General features: G+C 43.2%; 1 protein-coding gene across 10 annotated transcripts in view; it reads left to right on the forward strand.

The window, feature by feature from the left end:
- The window catches only part of mef2aa (myocyte enhancer factor 2aa), a 73513-nt gene that overhangs the window by 19654 nt on the left and 31206 nt on the right, over window positions 1-22653 (forward strand). For all 10 annotated transcript variants that reach the window (XM_049573303.1, XM_049573308.1, XM_049573310.1 and 7 more), the window contains exons 2-3: window positions 9944-10151; window positions 17775-17978. In XM_049573303.1, the coding sequence (XP_049429260.1) occupies window positions 10098-10151; window positions 17775-17978 (258 nt within the window). In that variant the 5' untranslated portion in view covers window positions 9944-10097. The remainder of the gene's footprint in view (window positions 1-9943; window positions 10152-17774; window positions 17979-22653) is intronic.

Genomic DNA, 22653 nt, shown 5'->3' on the forward strand with positions numbered 1-22653 from the left:
CTGAATTATTTCTAAGGGTCAGGAGGTTAATGTTATACTTCCCCAAGTCACAATGATACTGTACTCAGTGCTGCTATGAGGAATACTGTCGCCTTAAGAGTTTGAAACTCAAGCAGGACACCAGCCCCAGATTGTGCTTCTCATGTATCACCATTACATTTGAGCCACAGAGCTATACATCCAAGTATTCCAGATAATCATTACCCAGCAATCTTTGGAAAATCCAGAAGGACACGTATAGTTGTTCTGAAGGTATCGTCAGAGTCTTCAAAGACTCTTGGAACCATCTGGATGGAAATATGTTCAGTGGGCTGCACAAAAGAAAAAACGTTTTAACTTGTTTCTAAAGTCGCAACTGTGTTTTCTAGTTGGGAGAAGTGGAAATAAATTGTCTGCTCTTTTTGTAAAATACAAGCAAAAAAATCACCTGATATTTGCATGAAAATCAATATATACTAATATACAGTGGTGAAATGTGACTAAGTAAATTTACTCAAGTATTGTACTTGCACTTTACTTAGTATTTTAATCTCATGCTACTTTCTACTTCTACGCCACTTCATTTTAGAGGGTGCATTTTACTTTCTCTACAATTACTTATGCTCATTTATCATTTTCTGTGACTGATTATCCTGTTGCGGGTCACGGGTGTGTTGGAGCCTATCCCAGCTGACACTGGGCGGGAGGTGGGGTACACACTGGACAACCATTCACGCTCACATTCACATATACGGGCAATTCACTTTGGACTGTGGGGACAACATGCAAACTCTGCACAGAAGGGCTCCCCCACCCTGGCTCCAAACCAGGAACCTTCTTGCTGCTAGGCAACAATGCTAACCACTGCATCACCATGCCGCTATTATTTTTATTATTTACGATTATTTGATAGTTACCACAACTGCAGTGACTTCAAAAATTAAGAGTTTTTAGATTATTTTTGGGGCAGTGAAGGGCCACGGGCTGGAATCATGGCTGCTGTGGCAAGAATACTGCCTTCGTGCATGGGGCGCCTGATCTACCCACTGAGCTACTGGGCAAACCACAAATTAAGATTTTTGCACACAGTATGAAAATATGGGCCTACTTGTGAAACTGAAACAATGAGTGGATTCATTGATTGACAGAAAATTAATTGGCAACCATTTTGAAAATTGTTAGTCATTTTTCATGCAAAAACATTTCATGGTTCCAGCCTCTCAAATTTGAAGATTTGCTGCTTTTGCTTTTAATGATTTTAATTATTTTTGAGCTATTATTTTTTACTTTTACATTAATACAAGCATAGTTTCCTGATTATACTTACATACTTTTACTTAAGTAACATTTTTAATGTAGGACTTTTACTTGAGAATACTTCACAGTATTTTTACAGTTAGTTTTAGCACTTTAAACTGAAGTGAAGGATCAGAATACTTCGCCAGCCATATATGACCATTAGATTTGAGCAAGGAAATATGTCATTTCTGGCTACCACCTTTGTTTGGATTAGAAAGAGGAGATGAAATAAGTTAAACATTACTTTTGTCCTTGGAATGTTTTCATCCACATAATTAGAAGAGTCTTTAAGAATTGTGAAAATACCCTCAGGACAATGTTAAATGTTGTTTGACAGGGGCATCGGTGGCTTAGTGGTAGATCAGGCACCCCATGTACAAGGGGCCAAACCAGCGGCCCGGGTTCAACTCCAGCCTGTGGCCCTTTGCTGCATGTCTTTCCCTCTCTCTCTCTCCCCTTCACGCTAAAGCTGTCCTGTCAATTAAAGGCTAAAACGCCTGAAAAATATCTTTAAAAAAAATGTTCAGGTTTTCCGAAGATCACTGTTTAATTCTTTTAACGGGAACTCAGATGCTTAGCTCTGCGACTCAAATGTAACATGTGATACTTTAGAGGCACAAACCAGGGCTAGTAGGACACTATAGCAAGTGTACCGTATGTCTATGATTTCTCAGTTGTCAAACACATTCATTTTTAATGAGACATAATTCATCACCCTGCATCAAGGAAGTTGCCATCATTTTCTTTGTTCATAAAAGTTTCACTCACATATGCATCAAGGGATTTACCTTGAGGAAGAGAGTAGCTTTTCTACATGAAATGGATATAACTGTTAGGAGAGGGTCATCACTTTATCCTTGAGAAACTGAGAATCCATTCATTGGCTGGGCTCGAGAACCTGACTGACGCAAATGGATCATTGGGAATAGAAGTGTCCCAGCAGTAATTATGTTACAACGCCGCTGCCGCACACTACCACTGAGGTGGGATGGGATGGGCGCGGGGTGCTTCTTTTAGTCTTGTTTCCCTTACATCTTTCCACATAGTTAACACAGTCATACTGTCCTCTCCCTCTCTCTCTCTCCCACTCTCTCTGTCTGACTCTCCCTCCCCTCCTCTCTTGTTTTCTTTCTGTCTCTTTTTCATACACACACCTGCTATCAAACCCAAACACACACACACACACGTGAAGCGCAGTGGAAAGTTTCTGACTAACCGTTTATCCTGCTCTGTTGAGCGAACGTCCCCCCTCTCTGTGTGACAACTCTTAAAGTAAAGGGAAAAGTTGGTAGCTGATCATGTCACCTATTTGTCACTGTTGTCTTCCTGGCCTCTAGATCCCCGCTGCCTGGGCCTCGAAGCTAAAGCAAAAATGTCTGCTTCATTTTTTTCCCTGCTATCCAGGGCTCTGTGGCTCTAAGTCAGTTAAAAAAGAGACATGGAATTAATGTAATGTCAATGGCGTTTTCTCATGAAACCCCAAGGCACTTAGTCAAAGTCACCTTGCATAGTCCTCTGATCCCCTGACAGTACTGTGAGAGTGAGATGGAGGATGTCTGTCTGGTAATGCTGTCAGCACATGATGTCCTTTGGTTATTGGTTGTTATATCCACTCATCGTCATTCAGATTTTTTATATTGGATACATGTCCGGTATTTATCTGAAGAGCGACATCATTTCCATTCAGTTCGGCAGCGTAACTTGGCCCACAGTGAAACATTTTCTCAGCGAGAGCAGGTTCATCCTGTGGGGTTTTCTTTCCTTTTGATGTCATTTTGGAGGTGATAAGTAGCTTTCCGTCTCCTGGTCCCTGTCTTACAGCACCATCCCCCAGCCCGAGCAAGGTGCTAGCAGCATGGAGGATTGTTTGAACTTGCATCGATCCAATGTGGGATTACAGCTGGGTCATTGGAGAGTTGGACTGAGCTACCAGTCATCAGGGCAGATTAACCACTCGCTGTCTGCTTGGCTGCCATTTCAGTGCAGGCTCTCACTGCTGTCTGTGTGACTGTCCCCACTGTGCAGGTCACTGTCTTCTTTTGAACAATGTGTTTTTTATATCTTATTCGATTGAGTTAGCTTCAGACTGATTTAATATTCAGAGGAAACATATTGCTTAATGAAATAAGACTAGAAAGATACTTGACGAGCTTCTTACATACCTTGAAATCTGTGAGCAATTCATGAAACATTTGCCAGTCTTAATTTTACGATCTCAACATTGTGGCCTCCAGGTTTTTCTTTTGTGCAAATCATATGTGTTTGATTTTCTTTAAACACCTTCAGGGTGTTCACATCATAATCATTTCCCTCTCTCCTTTAAATGTTATTTAAATCATTCTCCGGTATGAGAAATGTCACCCCAAGCAATGCTTTACAGAGGAAGGGGAAGTGCTGCAGAAAGTCCATGTTTTGCAGACTGCCCCACCTCTCTCTAGATTTCTCAAAGCCTCCTTTTTTCACTTTTTTGTTCGCATGCCCTTGCGATAGCTCTTATTAATTATATCTCATTAGTTGCCTTGGAAACTGAGGTGAGGGAATGTATAGCATGAGTTCAAAGAAAGAAAAAGCAAGAAATCATGAGAAAACCCAAGAAAGAATGAAAGAAAGACAGGAGGGGGAGGGTTGAAAAGAGGGGATGGAGAAAGTGGTTGTTGAGGGATCAGCCGTGTGTCAGATTAGCATCAGGAGACATTAACACTAGTGATGCTGCTGGGGCCACAATCCTGCCTTTCACTGCTGGAGAGGGAGATAAGCGCGCTCTCACAAAAGGGAAGAGGGAGAGTGTGTGAGAGGGCTGGCTTGCCTCCACTCCCCTCAGGCCAACAGCCCCATTTACAGGTACAGCACCTCCTGATGAAAGCGAGAACAAAGAGGTGGATGTTCATTTCCTGCTGCGCTGGTGTCAAGGCTCCATTGAAACAAATCGGTAAAACTGTGGATTTAGGCTGCTCCGCTTTATGTCTCCAGTCTGCCAGAAGCTAATCACAACCGAGCTACAGTGTTGACACTTTGAGTTCGATACACTTAAGAATGCCGTCATGGATTATTTCACAGAATCCCCGTATCAATGCACATCAGATTACTGCGTGAGGCTTATCAGGAATGTAGTTCTGTCATAATCATGTTGTTTCAATGTATATTTACTTGTGTTGTGAGAGCTGTGATTCATTCTTATGTAACTGGAGTGTTTGAATAACAAGGAAAGGTCTCTGCCTACTAATTGTAAAGTGAGTGGCTGAGAGCAGCGTGTGCACGTCGTCCAGCCTGTGTAATGATCCTTCCAGTAAACATAATAAGCACACAGAGTGAAGCCACAGGAGATGAGCTTCTGTTGTTGTTTAGTCTCAGACTCACAGCCAGGATGGTAATAAGGGGAAGGATCAGAGGGGATGGGTGTCCCCAAGGTGGTCCCTCCCTTTCTTCCTCCTCTCCATCTCCTTACCAGCTCCCTTTGACTCCCCCGCAGAGGGGCATGTAGAAGGGTCCTGAATAACAGGAAGTGGAGGGGCAGGAAGTTGAGTCTTGTCTGCCCACGGCCTGTGGTAGGATACTGAGGCTAACGCTGCTTTGCACAGGAAGCGCAACTGTCACGGCTATGCTCAAGACTTTGGCTGCTGTCCATCACGTTCAAAGAAGTAGAGGCATGCTTGCAGCAAATAGTGGGTGCTTCTTAAACACGAGTCAGATAAAAAGAATTCTGGAATAAGCTTTAATATATTTTATTTGTATGTTTGAGTTTGGAAAGGATCATAGCAGTGTAGTTGGTACAGTTTATTATATTACAAATATACAGGATAACAATGGCCTCATTCTTTTGTTCATTAGGGAAACCATGCAGCATAAATCTACTATATAATTGTATGTTAACTTTTATATAGGACAACAGTTGAGGGAGTAATGCCTCAACTTTGTGTGGAGCGAACACAGAGAGGGAGGAGGATGTGCCGGATCCAGTGATTACACTGGGAATTGAGCATGTTTTATTGATTGTGAAAGGGCCAGGGCTGTCACCAAGCCTCCCAGTGTCTCCATGGTTCGTCTTAAGGGACGAGTAGGCAGACCGGCCCTTCTGTCACTTGACCAGTCTCACACCTCGTCATGGAGGATCAAAGCGGCTCTGGACAGAAACGATTGTAATGCTCCGTAACTTTTATAGATACAGCGTGTTCCAAAGCTGCATGTGTATTCAACAGAAGGTACGAGGTACGAGGCATGGACACGTTCTGTTAGATTTGTCATATTGACGTTCTGTCAAGCTGATGTGGACGTTCCTATGGCGACATATTCCCTGCACATTGATTTATGTTGAACAAATGTTTGGTAAGCAACTTTCAGTACCGCTGGACTGGTTTATATCAAAGTGGACCAGGTGTATCATATCAAGGTCTCTTAAAAGAGTGTGTGATGAGATGCTGTGATAGTGGGCTGCTTTGTGTGCACTGATAGCTCCCCGAACACTGATCCTATATGGTTTAGAAGCTTAATGAAATTGCAACATTATGATTTATCAACCTCGTAACAACAGACAGGCCATCAAGTTTTATCTAGATGTTTCACACAGTTTGTGCTGTAGGATTACTGGTGTTGGGAAGAGGCACAGACCTTACAAATACCTCTGAGCTGCTGTGAGCAGAGAGATGTTCAGAACTGATGCTGCATTTGCTGTCCTCTGTGTGTCCCACATGGAAAAGGTTCCCCTCAGTGTGATTACATGGTGCTCCCTCTGTTTTCCTAGACCCTGTTAATAAGCTGTAACATCAGTTCTTGTTTCTTGAGGCATTTAAGCTTTGTTAAAGGTCCAGTGTGTGGGATTTTGGGGGGTATATTGGCAGCATTGGAGTGTACTGTAATAAGTTTTCTTTACTAAGTTTTTTAGTATATAATCACCTGAAAATAAGAATCATGTTTTTGTTACCTTAGAAGGTGCCATTTATATCTCCATAGGGAGCAGGTGCTCATCTATGGAGATTGCCACTTTGCATCGCCATGTTTCTACAGTAGCTCAAAACGTCAAACCAAACACTAGCTAGATCGCGCCATATGCTTTTCCCCACCAGCCACCATTGTTAGTAGCCCCTCCGGGAAAAGAGTGCAGAAAAACACTGACTTTTTAAAATTTCTTGTGTACTTTGTATTTCTTGTACTGTTTTTAATCACCTGGTTTGTTTGTTTTTGAGAGGAAGATACCTCTGCAGATAATTTGGCTCCTGGTAAAAACCCCTTGAACATCTGGATCTTAAGTTATCGGTGAAAAAAGGTGAGCACATGTTAGCAGGTGCTAGGCTAGTGGCGTTTGCGTCGTGCTAAACAACATAGGTGAAACACTGATTTATAATGTGAAACTGCTTTTCCAGTGTCCCAGTAAAAACCTCCTGAACAATGAACACTAAACGAATTTTAACTGGGAAAAGTTTCAGCTTGGTGCAATCTGTGATCCTCACCACTAGATGTCACTAAATTCCCTTAAATCTTACACACTGTTTCTTAAATCCTGTAATAAAATGTATTCCCTCCATGCAAAGATGCAACACATTCTGCCATAAAATGTCTAAATCTACTATTGGAATATATGTAGTGAACATTTTCAAATGTTAGCTAAGTTTCTTGAAACTTTCTTGAAAGAAAATGCCGACCTCTGCCTTTCCATTAAAATGCATTTATTGTGCGCCACATACAGCAAGTAGCGAAATGTAAGTGGTAGCTTTAAGTATGTTAGCTTGCTGCTGTAAATTAAGTGAATGAAACTATCATAATGCCTGTTACTACTAGAGGAGTTATACTCTATATGATTAATAGAGGTGGGACTTTGCAGAAGGGTTCCTGTTTACATAAAGTACTCAAGTATCAACCATGTGGCTGCACACTGAGGTGGCGACATAGCCTCGTGTTGTCCTGCCCCTGCTTCCAGGCTCAGTTTGCCTTCTTTCCTTCTCTCGTTTTATGTTTATCTCTTCGTCTCTGTTTCTTACACACACACACACACACACACACACACACACACACACACACAAAGCACATGATTTAGGCCATAAACAGATACTCTGTCCCCTCCTAACACTCAAGAGAAGTCAGAGTGTCACGCACAAACATGTACTCTGCTACAGTGCAGACATTGTTCTCCTTTGTAATCTGACCATCTTCTGACATGTCTATCTGGGTGGTGGTGCCAGCTGAAAATTTCCCACTTAGTTCTAGGGATTTTAAATTACACTATTTGATCTACAGTGAAATATGTTGTGTTTTGATTAACTGCACCATTACATGGAGTGATCATTCAAATCCTGAAAACAAGGTTTTGTCAGCAAGATGTTTTAGCTTACCAACTGACTTTTGATGAGTGTGGACACCAAGTTGGGAGCGCGACACACCTGCAGTCTGAAGGCCCCCTCAGCTTGTCATTTCGTATCTGTGTAAGGGAAATGTCATGACACAGTCTGTTACGCCTCTAGACTTGAACTGTCCTGCTGTGACAGCTCGTCTGCATAAAGAGAGGAAAGGATAGGCGTATGCGTGTGCGTGTGTGATAGTGTCTCGATTCTTTCTCATGTACAGTTTCCCACATACACTGAAGAACTCGCTGTGGTTAATTCAGACCAACCTCAACAGATGATTACAGATTAGTGTACCTCAGATAAGCTGCTCTAAACCAACACTCAAGTTCACACATAGGCACCCGGATAAAACCGTTGAATACTGTAAACGAGTGCATCCAAATTCAAAGGCAACAAATAAAACTTCATTTACAACCACCAATAAAAAGCAAACAGTATAAACCCTTTCATCCAATACAATCACATACTGTACAAACACAGAGTGAGAAAGAGATTATCTCCTTACCTCTATGCAGATAAAATACACTGCACTGGTCTGTTGTCTGTCAAGTTCATCACTTGCCTGCCTGCAAATAGCTCTCTGTTTGACACTGTGTCATGAAATCTGACGAAAAGTATCTCCATTTCCCAAAATGGGAGAAAGAAGGAATCGAGTTAGAGATATCTAAATTTCTGTCATTATATTAAATTTATAAACACACAGTGAATTCACCAGCATACCGCCCATTCCAGTAAATTCACTGAGGGTTTCAGTACTATATAAACACAATGACAGGTTATGAAATGATCACTTTTGGAAACTTGTAGTGCTATTGCTTTCAGGGTGGCTCAGATATGTCCCCCCTGATCTCCCTCTAATTCGAACACCACTCCTGTCAGTGTGTTTTTGTGTGTGTGTATCAGTGTGTGTCTGCGTGAAATGGTGAATGAGCAAGAACATCGTCATTCTCCCTGGTCTGTTGTGATGTGGTTTGGGGAAATTCTTTGTGAGGGTTCAGGCGGTTACTTTCCTGGCTCAGACAGCCGTGCGTGGGTAGTTAGCGAGGTGATCTCAGTCAAGTTTGCCTACAGTGGAGCCCCGATTCAGACAGCCAGACACCATAATGCCAGTCCATCTGTAACCCATAATGACTGTGTGCCACTGGAACTGGTCATTTTCGTTTTCGCTGCCAGTTCGGCCCCTGGCCACCTCGCCTCACAACTGCTGACTGCATCTAATGGCCTGAGTTGTTAACCTTTCTACATTTGTACTCATCGGGGAAATGCAGTTGTTTAGACATTTTCTATTTGCTGGGTGTAAGTGATGGATGCGCCTCCGGGGAGGGGGCTATAGCTCTTCTTGCAGAGAAGCAGAGACAGGACCGAGCTAGATGTTCCCTGGGGAATAGTGTGATCTGAACCACTGGCCAGGTTGCAAGCTCATGTGGGAATATAACCCCCATCTTCCTCACCCCCCATGGCTTCTCCTCCAGCCCAGGAGATTTCAACTACTGTCAACCTCGGACTGGGTGCACTCTTAATCATCTTAAGAGCAAAGCTGGCATCAGGGTGGGTCAGCTCAGGAAGAGCGAGGAAATGTTCTGTCTTCTGCAGGCAGAGGAAGACAGACAAACTATTTCTATTAAAATGAATGTAGCTTTAAAACTCTGTCAAAACATATAGAGATTACATGAATCTAGTGCTTAAAGCGAGCGTCTGTTCATTAAAAACGAAGCTACAGCCAGCAGCCGGTTATCTTATCTTAGCACAGAGACCAAACACAAAGGGAAACATGTTTTTTTTTTTTTTTTTAAAATGTTGTAGGGAGTCGGGCTAGCTGTTTCCCCAGTTTCCAGTCTTTATGCTAAGCTAAGCTAACCAGCTGCTGGTTGAAGCCTTGTATTTAACCTGGGAGTGATGTCAGCCATCTCAAAGCATATAAACACAGTTCCCAAAATGTTAAACTACTCCTTAAGAATAGTACCTTCTAACATAGACTGTAGCATTATTAAAGAACTCGTCACTGGCTCTTATTGCCATTGTCTGAATGTATGCATTTAATTCAAAATGTACAGTTCAATACACCTAATCAGCGAGTCTTGTATAGCTGCTGCCCTCTTAGTGTGAAGCCGTCTTTCATTGACTTCAGCTGTGGTTCAAGTGCAGCAGCGGAGGAGATAAGGGTACACCATGTGGGTCTCATACTCTCTGAATGTGCTTGAGAACAGAAAGCAGAACCCTCCGGTGCTTTGAAGTGCTTAAGGAGACATTGTTGAGTGTCAAGTTAACTTTCTCTTCCTCCCCCCCTCTTCTCTCTCTTTCTCTGTCTTTCTCTTTCTACCCCCTTGCAGATTGCGGTCTGTCAACGAGCGTGTTGCGAAGACAGAAGAAAGAACGTATACACGAAGAGAGACTGTTGCACAATGTGCTAGGAGAGAGCCGGAAGAAATCGTGTAGTTTTTCTGATATTGTCGAGGTGTCAGAGAGACCGGAAAGGACGCAGTCATGGGACGGAAGAAGATACAGATCACCAGGATCATGGATGAGAGGAACAGGCAGGTGAGTGTCGGAGTTTGGTATCTATTTATCTGGAGCACTTTACATAGACTTTTATAATCATATTACTTTCTCCTTAGCTTATTTTACAAGATTGCACCACATCTTTTGTGTCTGAGAAGAAAGTCCACTCTGTACCTGTTTGAAGGTTACAGTCGTCTTCTATTTTCCTTCCTGCCTCAGACCAGAGTTCAGCAGCTGTCATGGTGTGCATGGATCTAAACAGACATACCTCCCTCCCCAAAGTCCCAGCCAGCTGAACAGGGACCATGACATTTCTTTGTCAGTGCGGTCGTATTTACAGACATGATTCCCCTGCCACCCTGCAATTTCAGCCAGAGAAGTTGATGAGGCAGCAGGAGCGCTGGGCTGCAGCGGGGGCCTCATGGCGTGGGAGTGAGCTGAGGGTAGCGAGGAGCACAGCGGGCCGCCTGTGGCCTCCCCACACTGTAGGGCTTGTCCCCTGGCCTGGCAACATGGCTGGGCCCCTTCGCTTTAGCCCTATGTGTTTGCAGCTGTTTGGTAGTAATTAGGAGCAGCCACTGCACCACAGCACCCTCTCATTTGCAGGGTGGGTCAGCAGGACACACAGCACCCTTCTCTGCCTTGGCTACACTGGTCCCAGCTAGCCGCAGAGAGGGAGAGAGCTGGAATTCACTCTGTCTGCTCATGTTATATATAAACTCCTAAACAGCAAAACACTGTACAAAACAGCCTAGGTCTGTTTGAAACAAGAATAACAGGCTTGGATATCTATAGCAGAAAGGCTGGGTGCGTTTCTTTTTTAGCTGCACTCATTTTGATTTAAGAGCTAAGTTGAGGATGCGTGAGCACAGTTTTTTGACGAATTACACCAATTAATGAAGATGTGTAGGTTTCCCATAGCCAAATAGAACGCATCTCGTTAACACCCCCAGAAAATATAATTTGCATTCCTTCACAGGTGGAACAACTTTTCGCTGTGCACACAGAAATATAATGTAGGTACAGTGGTGCCTCCTCTCCTGAGGATATTAACATGATATGGTACTAGCCAATTGGTACTCTGACCGTGTCTCTGTCTGTTACTGTGAGGCTAGCGGTTCAGCCAAGTGCGAAACAAAAATCCACACTGTGGGCCAATTATCAGTATAACACCTGGCTCTGGGTTGAATCCAAGCAGGAGAGGAATCACCCCTGGCTCATTGCTGGTATCTACACTGTATTCAATGACCTGTGACATCAGTGAGAAAAAGAGAGAGAGAAAATTACATGAAAACAGGTTGTCAACTGTTCGTCGGTGAGCGAGTTAACCCTTCAGGCTGTGCTTTCTTTACAATGCACATGTGAAGGGAGTGAGAGAAGGCGTGTTGCCGTATTGTTTCACAGAAAAGTGGAGCTGCAGAGAGAGACGTCGCTTATTATTAATGTGTCTCCCGAAGTCGAGTGTTTGCATCAGATTTTAAATGTCTCACTGTATAATTTGTGAGAAAGTTTATCAGCAGAACGCAGGCATTTCAGCTTGCATTTAGTTGGTTTTAGCTGGCTCAGCAGAGAGTCTGCTGTGACAATAGGCCACCGTGCTAAAATAAAGCTTTGGTATAAAGTGATGTATGCGTGTGTATCTTTCTCTCTCTTTTTTTTCCCTCCGTGGGCCATGAAGCGCACAGTGCCATCTCCCTGGGGCGTGCTCCTAACCAAGGGGGAATAGCCATTAACATATGGTCCCCATTGTCGGGAGACAATTTGAATCTTTATCTACGCCGCTCTGCTGCTAGCTATCCATACTCTTAGCATTAAAACGAAAGAAGTCCTTAAGTGGGCTAATTAGATAGTGTTGCTATACAGGATGTTGTGTGGGGACAACGGGGGCTCCCTTGCATTATCACTGCGAGTGCTTTAGGAGGGCTGTTAACCTTTCAGGATTTATAACACAGAGCGTGGCAAAGGCTGAGGAGGTCTGTAATTGCACAATCTATCAGGAATTGTGAGTGCAGAGTTGGGACAGGCGGTGAACTTGGCTGATATTTTGCTCTAAGTCGTTACCTACAGTGCATAATGACAACACATTGTCACAATTCAGAGCAATGTAGTGCACTGTGCAAAAGTGACAACAAAGATAAGATAATTAAAGTATTGTTTAGTCGTTGCATACGGCGTGTGTACGTTTTTGTCCAGCTGTGTGTGTGTGTGTCTCTGCTGCCTGGCCTTGCGGAGGTGTACAGGATGAGACATGAAGGCAGCAGAGGTCCTGTCATGCATACTGTAGGATGGTGAAGAGCCAGTTCCTGAGCCATTCCCCTGCATAAGTGATGGTCCTACAACACAGCGGCGCAGTCATCAGCCAGACTGACACGCTGATTGCAAATGAATGCGAGATAACAACCATACAACAGCGCCGCCCTGCTTGATTCTCCTCATTTACAGTATTCACTGCAATTATTACAGATTGAGTCACAGACAAACACACACACGTTTATTATACACTATTATCCAACATTCACATCTCTCTCTCTTTCTATCACACATACAGTGCCTTACAGTGGAATCATATGGGCTGCTGAAATTTGGCCCGGAAAAAGAGAGGAGTATCTGTTGTGTTTCGACTTGGCAGGTTTGGAACTCATGAACCGCACACAATAACAACAGCAGAGCCGATGGCACTCAATGAGCATTTTCAGGGTCTTTCACCTACTTCTCAGAGCAGCTGTCATGGTGTGCGTGGATCTGCGGGGGGGGATGATGGTGGAGAAAGGACGGTACACATTAGTCTTGTAAGTTAGTGTAGGAAATAGGCTGGTGTAGCCTAGTGAGCAGTGTCTAGTGACGTCCTATGGATGCCATTAAGCAGGCTCACTGGGGGTAATTGCCCAAGTCATTAAAAGTTTGATGATTTTGCTGCTGGGTGGAGGGTTGCCTGCCCTTGCTGTGGCTCATTTTGGATTGTGCTCTGGCACTTCAGATGCCTGTAGGCACAGAGCAGCTCTCTCTCTTGCTCTCTCGCTTTCCTCTCCAGGGAGCAATACAGCGCACACCTCCCATATTTCAGCCTTCACCCATTCCTGAAGTTCTGAGCGGTCGTCATTATTTTTTTGACAGGTAAAGAGCATGTTGATAGACCATGGACGGAACAGAGGGACACTGTTAAATGTGACAGCCAGCGCATATATTATCATTGTTCAAGATGATATGTCGTTTCCATAAAACTGTGCTGAAGCAGCAAAACATGAAGTCAAGAGATGGTGATCGCACCATGTAATGCATCATAAAATGCTCACAGATGATGCTGAATTACCTATAAACACAGCATCCTGTCTCTCTTCCAGTCATCCTGGTTATCGATAAGAGATAAATCTAAGAAACCTGCTTACGTTTAGTTAACTAGCATGTCATCCTCCCCGCTAAACAGGATCAGTTAAGGCTACTGTAGGTTTCAAGGTCAATCCCACCCAGTAGATGAGGCCTTTGCGCCCTCAGTTGTCCACATGGGGATCCTGGGGCTGTCCTCTCTCCCAGTGAGAGCTGATCCAGGCAGACAGTCGTGGTGGCCCTGGCCTGTCTCCCAGGCCTGTACACTCTGGCACCGCATAGCCAGGGCAGCAGCCACAGGGCCCGGGTCACTCTGCCAGCTGGTGCCAGACCTCTCTGACTCTCAAGCCCGCTCTCATGTCTGCCATGGGGGCCATCAGAGGTGACATGAGGTTCTAATAAGGCCCCTAGCTCGTCACCCCTCTGAAGGTGTTAGTGACTCAGGCATCTCCTGCCATGCCCCAGTCACAGCTGCACTCTGAGTCCCAGATGTCTTGTTTGTCATCTTGGCACCTCTGCCTGCGGACAGACATTGATAGACCTTTTGATTGACACATCAACTCTGTGTGGATGTGTGTGCTGGGGTTTGTTGTAGCATATGTTCTTATATACTATACAGCTTTCTGTGGCGGAGTCTGGCCTTGTGGAGGATGGAAAGGATAAAACCAAAACAAATATTGCAGTACAAGCCTGGGTGACAGGCACATATGCTCATGCTATAGATTTTAGATGTCAGGAATTTTACACATAGATAGATGGTTGCATTTGGCCCACCCGGTTATTGTGAGAAATCAACATTCTTTATTTTTGTGTGCGTGTGTCTGTTTATTCTGATTAAACCCGGTACTTCCACACAGTTGCAGATAAACTTTAGGCTACACCAATATTCTATTACTAATATTGCTATTTGTAACATTGGATACCAGTGGTGGTTGCGTAGGGTTGTTTGTGTGTGATCATTTTCCAGAACTCCAGAGAATTTTGAATTTGAAAAGTCAGCAAAGCATATTTCATGCTTGTCGCATGAAATATGCTTTGACTACTTGACTTGACTTGACAAGCATTTTTTGGAGAGGTGGAGATGTTTAAAGCTTCACACCTTAATTGGAGCTTCGAATATAAAAAACCCCATTCAGTACAGCCCTAGTGAGCCCTGTTTCTCCAGAAGGTGAAATTCGCTTGTTGCCGTTTATCTGAATTTTTGTTTTTTTCCCTTGAATATTATTTTGTCAGTTCCTGTGAATGAAGATTTCCATCTGTAACTGCTGCACGATTTTATATCGGCAAATAGTGTGAATCCACACTGTCTCTTACAGCACTTTTCTCTGCTGCAGCACCACCCTGTGATTTTGACCAATATGATTTTACAGAAACATCTTGCATAGTGCACCTTAAAATACTAAAAAGCTTTTTAGCTTGCACGCAAAACTCATACCCAAAGTCTAAAAGCATGCAAACAAGGACTGAATTACTGAGCTCAGTTAAAGCTCATTTAAAAGAAAAAAAAACAAACAGGTAATGGTGGTTGGGCACAAGGGAAGAAGTTTGAAATGCAGAAAGTGTGAATACAGAGCAGAATTACCACCTCATCTTGACATTGTGAGAGCTTCTTAAAAGGTCAGGGTTTTCAGCCTGGCACAGTCTAAATGAAATTCTAGTATAGTCGCCAATCTGTCTGGTATTGTGTGAGCTGTTGTAATGACCTTATCAAAAGCAGAGAAAGTTGGAATCACTCCAGTTTATTAGAAGTTTAAATGTGTGTCGTCGTCCCCCCTCCTCTTTTGCCCTGACATTTGATTTCTCAGAACATGTGTAAGATGCACTGGTACAACACAGCCTTACAACACTGAGGCTAATCCTGTCATTGTGAATTACATGAATTAGTCAGGGAGCTAGACTACATGTGTACCACATCTTACTATAGGAGAGACTCGAATTTTTAAAACCACATTGAGTGTCTTTGTGGGTGTCTTTGACTTGGTGAACCATAGGAAAGCTCCGCCAGTGAACCTCCCACTTGACCTCAAGGATGTCTGTGGTTTTCCACTGTCTCACCAGTCACCCCAGAGAAGATGTGGGTGTATGGAGGTTATATTTGTGTATGCTGGTCCTTATGCTCACAGCTGTTTTGTGTCATAACTTATCACATTAAGCTGGACACACTCTAACAAAAGGAGAAAAACAGGGCAAACTACACAAAACAGCCTCCGTCTTTCCCCATTAAAGGTAACTGCGAAGAGTAATGCGGTCGTCACCTTTAATGGCAGTGTGAGCGGCAGCTGGCTTTTGTAAAGGTGCTGTGTTTGGGGCTGGGGCAAGGACCAAGTCTCAGTGCTGCTGCTGCTGCTGCTGCTGCTGCTGAGGTTGAAATGAAGCGGTGCCTGGGTCAGCAGCCCTGCACTCAGCACTCTGCCATGCATCCAGGTGGAACAAAGTCCTCGCTCAGCGTCTCATTCTGGGCTTCCTGCTGAAAGGTGACATCTCCATGGCTTAACAGCCGCATTCATCTGCTAAAGAGCATACAATTTGTTAATCATTTTCCCACATGACAGTCGCTGCTTTCCAGCTGGTTAGGCGAACAAACAAATATGGAAGCAGGCAAACGAGCGGGTGCAGCCCCTGTGTTCAGTCAGAGGAGACTAGTATCAAGTCGTTTAGAGCTGCAGGTGCTCTAAGTGGGTAGAAAACAGACCTGAGACCGTTCACATCAAATCGCCTCAATCTGCTGCCGTGCAGTGATCCACCTTGAGAACATCATCAGAATGACAAAACCACACAATGTTTTTTTTTCCTGTGTCACCAAACTCACTCAAAGGCTTATGTGTCTGGGATTTGCAAGGCTACATGTCATTTGATTCAGCCTGTATTTAAACCTTGTCATTTCAAGAATTGTCATTTTAGAATTTGGCTTGTCATATGAGCTCGACTGACATCGGTGCATTGAATAGAAAATGACACAAGGACAGGCTCCTCCGTGTCTAGAGCGGGAATAATGGTCCAGTGTAATTACCTGTAGTGTGGAAGATTTGAAATTCATTTATCACAGTTGGAGTGACCCCACAGCCTGAGCGTTACACAGACACTATGCAACACATTGGATTATACTGCATTATACCAGTTAAAATGAGGGTATAGCCGCAAGCTGTGACCAATTAAAGTTGAACAAAGCCAGCTCATCTGCTCAACTCCTCTCTTAGTAGGTCAGTGAAACTGATGGAGAATACAGACACATGCACTCCTCTGTGGCTCCGAGCACCGCTTTCACTAGCACGATCACAAGCCACGCCGTATAATATGCATTTGACAGGACACACGCACTGGAGAAAAACATAAATCTGGAGCCATGATTTCAAAACAGATTTGAAAAACTATTTTCTGCAAACAACCACTACAAAACCAAAGTAGCAAGCAGCTGCATTCATATCCGCCCTCCTTGTGAGCGGTGTTTTTAGCTTGAGAAATGACTGTAGCGTACTGTAAAGAGGTGGTGTAACATAATGACATATGTGCGCGGGTCTGAGGCGACCACAGAGACAGAGTTGCAGAGATACAGGACATAAAGTCACTTTGCAGAGAGAGGGTTGCGTTACCATTGGAGTGATGTATGACCCGAAGTCCCATCTGAGGGCTCATGTTACAAGGCTTATGCTGCACTACAGAGATAGCTTTCCGTATATGGAGTCAGGGGCTACAGTAATGTATGGACCCCTGTTGTTGCCAAAGCTCTGACTCAGCTCGCTGACTCGTGCCTCTAACCCTGACCTCTGTCCTGATAACTAGACATTTCAGACGTGTACTATGTCATTGCAATCATTCCTAAAGGAGGGCTGATCTAGTTATCTGTCACCTTGGTTGCTGTAACGTTGTTGTAATATAATGAGATTCTTAATACTGATATTTTTCTGGGTTAGCCTGCAGTGCATATCTTTTAAAACTTAGCAGAAGTCATTACTGAGACATTTTTTTTTGGTACCTGTAATTTGAGTCTTACCATTTTATGCTACTTTTTGCTAAGTTTTTTATTTTTTCACTGTCACAAATTTCAGGACTTTTACCTGTTATTAAGTACTTTTACTCTGTGGTATTGCTACTTTTAGTTAAATAAAAGATGTAAATACTTCTCCCACCACTGACAATTGTCCAATAAACACAGAGTCTAAGAAATAAACTACCACCATCTGTTGCAACAAGAATCCTAAATCAACATTTACACTTGTGCAAATTACACGCAGATGTACAAATTTCAGTTTTGCCCACTTGACTTTGATCCCCCTTTTTAATTTACAGAAAGCGTTTCCCTCTGTAATGGATGGTTTTGTTTTTCTGTGTGCTCCTCAGGTTACCTTCACAAAGAGGAAGTTTGGACTGATGAAAAAGGCCTATGAGCTGAGCGTACTATGTGACTGTGAGATAGCCCTCATCATTTTCAACAGCTCTAACAAACTGTTCCAGTATGCCAGCACGGACATGGACAAAGTGCTGCTGAAATACACAGAGTACAACGAGCCCCATGAGAGCAGAACCAACTCTGACATTGTAGAGGTGAGTGAGCGTCGCCTTCGTACTTTGTGTCGGGGGGGGTAAAAAAAACCTTCTTTCACGTCGTGCTTTTTCCTGTTTTTTCGTCTTTTTGATTTATACAAAACATATGTTCAGGTTTACAAGATGTATTTTATTATTTCAGTCCTAGATTCAAGCTATAAACTATATTCTGAAAGTGTAGGCTTAGACGCTCTCTAAGTGCTCCAAGGATAATGTTATAGACAAACAACAGTGAGGAACAAGTAACAGTTTCCTTACAGTCACCATTCAGATAGGACACAGGAGGTCTGCACTCCCTGATAAGTTCAGCGTCTCTTGTGCCTATCAACTGACGTGGAAAACCTATCTCTGCACACGCATGCACACAGTAGCCGCTGACCACCATTTCTGACCCTGTTTCCCCTAGATATTGTACCTGTGGGCCTCAGTTCTCTGGCTACTCCTCATCACAGACCATCAGCTTGGCGATTGCGGCAGTGAAAATACAGTGTTTAGTACATTCCATACTGCTCTATAAAACTCAACAAGCACTTGGGTTTCCTGGCAGCTCCTGCATGCCCAGCGACGGGCGGAAGAGTAAGCCACTTGTTATGCCAGCATACAAAACTGTCAGCCAAAAGCCTAAAAGCCAAAGTAAATGAGAATGATTAGGGATACATCCTGTTCCAAACATCTTTCATTGGCACACGTGTGGTTTCTCGGCTTATTCAAGATCTGCTTTAAGAGGCTGGTGTCTTCATTTTGACTAAATGAAAGCATATACAATGTATGTTAATGCCTATTGATGAAACCCTGATAGTGCTAATATAAAGTTGCCCATTCATTTTTATAGCTCTCATTTGAAATAGACTTAGATTAGTGTTTTCTGCTCCGAGATACTTTTTATAAGACAATGCAGACTGCTGCGTTGCAATGCTCTGGTGTTTTTACTGCCACCTGCCCACTAAAACATACAGCGTTTTTTTTTTTTTTATTACCAATGCCCAATTAAAAGACATCAAGGGTTTAAGATGGGTGAGATTGAAAAATTTCAAGAATCCTAGCTTTGGAAAAGACTTTCACTTGGAGGAATTAGTGAAATTACATGCAGCATAAAGGAGTCAGCTGTGGCCCATTATCTTTTATTCATGCCGCTGCTGCTTGTGAATTACCTGCTTGGCAGAGCTGCAGAAGAGTGCTCTGGCATCCAGTAGACTCATGCAGTCACTCCTCCATCAGGGGCCCTCAGAGCAGAGCAGGGGCTCACCTGCATAAAAAATACATGGACACATTCCTTACTTACGTAACAGTGACCACAAATTTGTTTTTTGCCTTGACTCTCGAAGCGGGCTCAACGCAACAACATCTTACACTCACAATCATTATGGGGTTATTCACTGCCTATCAGTTGGGTCATTCCCTTGTATATCGCACATATCTGCGCCCTGCTTGTGTATGTTTACGCTGACAGCAGGGTGTAATTAGAATGTACATAAAGGATAATATAGCAACAGTGGTCCCATGCTGATTCCCCACTTAGCCCTTCTGGCTACTCTCAAGGAAGCTGCCCCGCTGCATAAAAGGCGAGAACAAGCCACTGTTGTCCCCGCTCACTCGGCCAGCATCTTTGCAGATATGCACAAACCTCCCTCTGCCTGCTGGCTACACGGTCAAGGTTCAGAAGTGAGGAAGCAGAGCAGAAGTAACCAACCCAGTCCACTTCACAGCATCACCACACAACCCCACTATTCACTTGGCCAAAGAGCTGGTGTCAGACGTGGTGATAATCTGCAAGAGCTATGATTTGATCATATTTTAGGCAGACTGTTTTCCTTACTGCCTCTTTCTGCAAGCCTTTTTTCAGTCTTGCTGCACAGCTCCTTGTAAACTACACACAGGAGCTGATGCCTTTGTATTGATGGGAAGAATCCACTCCGCCCCCATTTATCTAGTGAAATGGGCCTCACATGAGGACACTCACACAGGACACTTATCTAAATGTTTTAAATTGCGTTAAACCAATCTTTGCCGTGCAAACAACCATGTGCTCATTTGCCCGGTTTGGGAGGCCAGAAAAACCCTCTCCCGCTTTTCATTGGGAAGCTCGTTCCGTGTGAGAAACTAAATCAAAGGTCACATTCTTGCTCAGTAGTACCATCTGTAGATAAAGGCTGAGCTGTGCAGTGTGGGAGAACAGTCTCCATGTTTTCCACAGATGGATGCATGCCTGGGCCACAGTTTGATAACCCAGTGGAGGGCTATGGACTTTGTCTCAAACTTGGCTCGCAGTCCAAAGCGGAGCAGTAGGCTCAGTGTTGTGTGTGTGTTGGTGTGTGTGTGTTTGTTTGTGTCTGCATGTGCTGATGGTCTTAACCTTACCAACACTCCAGGCGACAGGTGAACTGTTGTATGAAATCTCTCTTTTTATGTGCTCACCTGTGTGTCATTATTTAGACATTTGTAAGCAGTGTTAAGGTGGAATGTCATTGTTTGACTTTTGTGAGATGTTCATATTTATTTAGTAAAGAAATCATATAATAAATTTACCTGTAAAATAAAGCAAAATCTGCCCTCTCAATTGAAGGTGATCTGGTGCCCACTTAGAGTAAAAAAATAGTCTTTTGAGGGTCACATTTGCCGTATTTTTATTCTTTTGTAATGCAGAATCGTAGCACACTCCAATCTCAAGATCACACTCATCAACATCTAGTAATAAGTCCTTGGAAATAAATGTGGTATTGTGAACCCAGCTGAGCGTCCACGGCCAAAGGTTTCATGGTGTTGTCCCTATTGTGTTTCTTATTGAATTCTGTTTATGCCACAAATCCAAATGCTGCCGTTAGTCATTAGATTAATCTAATAATATTTACTCTTCCTCCCCTCTCCGCTAGTGGAGCTAATGAGATTTCGCTCATGCTCCGCTATAACCTCACACCATTCCCCAGCACACAGAAAGATCACTGTGTCTGCTGGAGAAGCCTTGAAATCAGATAGTAACTTCACAGGCATCATTTGGCATTTATCCGTCCCCTCTTTGAGCAATTCATTACCATTAAGGTATATGGTATAGATTAGGATTAATCAGGTTTGCGGGCATTAAGTCAGCACTTAATTGTAATTGTATACAACCAGGACTGTGAACAGGCTTTAACCCAATTTGAGAAGCAAATACCACCGCCTCGTATTTGCAAATAACTGGACTGCACCATATGCAAAGCGCTGACTTTTCACTGCTCTTTTTTTACCCTGATGATTTGTGAGAGTAAACAACCTAAGATCATTCATAGGGAAATTCTGCTTATCTTCCTCATAATAAAGAGGGGCGGCCATTGTTAATGTGACTTTAGGAAAAACAGACAATTCCCTCTCTATTTATGAAGCAACGCCCCCTCTCACAAGACCACTGCAGTCAGAGGAAACGGGCATAAAATGATCAGGTAATTTCCATCGCATTTTATCTCATGATCTATCAGCTGTTGTTATAAAGCGGAGCTGTATTAATCGAAACAATAAGATATGTAAATTCTGACCGTTGCTGAATGTCAAGCCGTGTGTTTTCATCTGAATCTGTTTTGATTGTGAATTTCACGACTGGCCTTTGCAGATTTTACAGTGGCTACATCTACACAGTCATCATCACTGAGGGTTCAATTTGTCATCATGTGCCACAGTCTGTGTTTTATTTTATTTTTACCGGTGGAGACAGTACATGCATTAAGCCACAGTGCTGTAACAGTGCATTTTCAGCAGCTTACAGCTGACCAAAAAAAAGAATAAATTTTATTACCAGTTATGGAATGAACCCTCTTACAGTGCTTTGGGCTGAATGGGCACCAGGAGTTTCAGACAGGGGATGTTTATGTTGTCAATCAAAGCCTGAGCAGTGATTAAGACTCATTTCTATCTTAATGAATGCAAATTGGCACATCTGCTATGGTGGGCTAGCTGTCCAGACTCTTCAATTAGCATGATTGATCAATTATCCTCCTGCTGGTGGCTCACTGGAAATGGAGGCTGGGGAGCGGGTGCAGTGGGGGTAGGAAGAGAGATGAAAGAGCATGAGAAGAAGAAATGAACAGAGAACTGTCCAAAACGGAATAAGTAGGATGCTTTATTTGATTAGAGCAAGAGAATAATGGAATTTCATTTTACTCAAAGAGGGCTCTTGCTTTATCACAAATTTCTCAAAAACAGAATTTTATAGCTGCCATTTTATTGTTGTGTTTTTACTTTTTTTTTATTCATACATCCAGTTTGGCTCCTAAAAGTTCAGGTCAGAAATCAGAAGGTGATATTTCTTCACATTTCTGCAACTAACTGGTTAACAAAGTCTTTTTTTTAAGTGGTTCTGAATGTGTGATCATGACTTCATTTCCACTGTATTTGCTTTTTTCTGTTGGCATTCCCATTGTGATGCATCAACTTTACATGAACAAAAACACAATTTGCATTTTAAATAATGCGTCTGATTCTCCATCAGCAGATTTTCTGATTGGATATTCCCACGAGAGACGAGCGTCAGCCGTGCAAATATTTAGCAGATCAGTGCTCTTTCAACTCCGAATTCTGTCGAGGATAGTGTGGCGCACGGCTTGTTTGTGTTTTTGTTTTAACAGTAAGCATAAATCCTGGAATATCAAAGCACGCTGACGACTCTGAGAAGCAGAGGCAGATTGTCCTGAGTGTGTATTTATAA

Source organism: Epinephelus fuscoguttatus, linkage group LG4 (genome assembly GCF_011397635.1).
Source record: "Epinephelus fuscoguttatus linkage group LG4, E.fuscoguttatus.final_Chr_v1".
In the NCBI taxonomy this organism is placed as follows: domain Eukaryota; kingdom Metazoa; phylum Chordata; class Actinopteri; order Perciformes; family Serranidae; genus Epinephelus; species Epinephelus fuscoguttatus.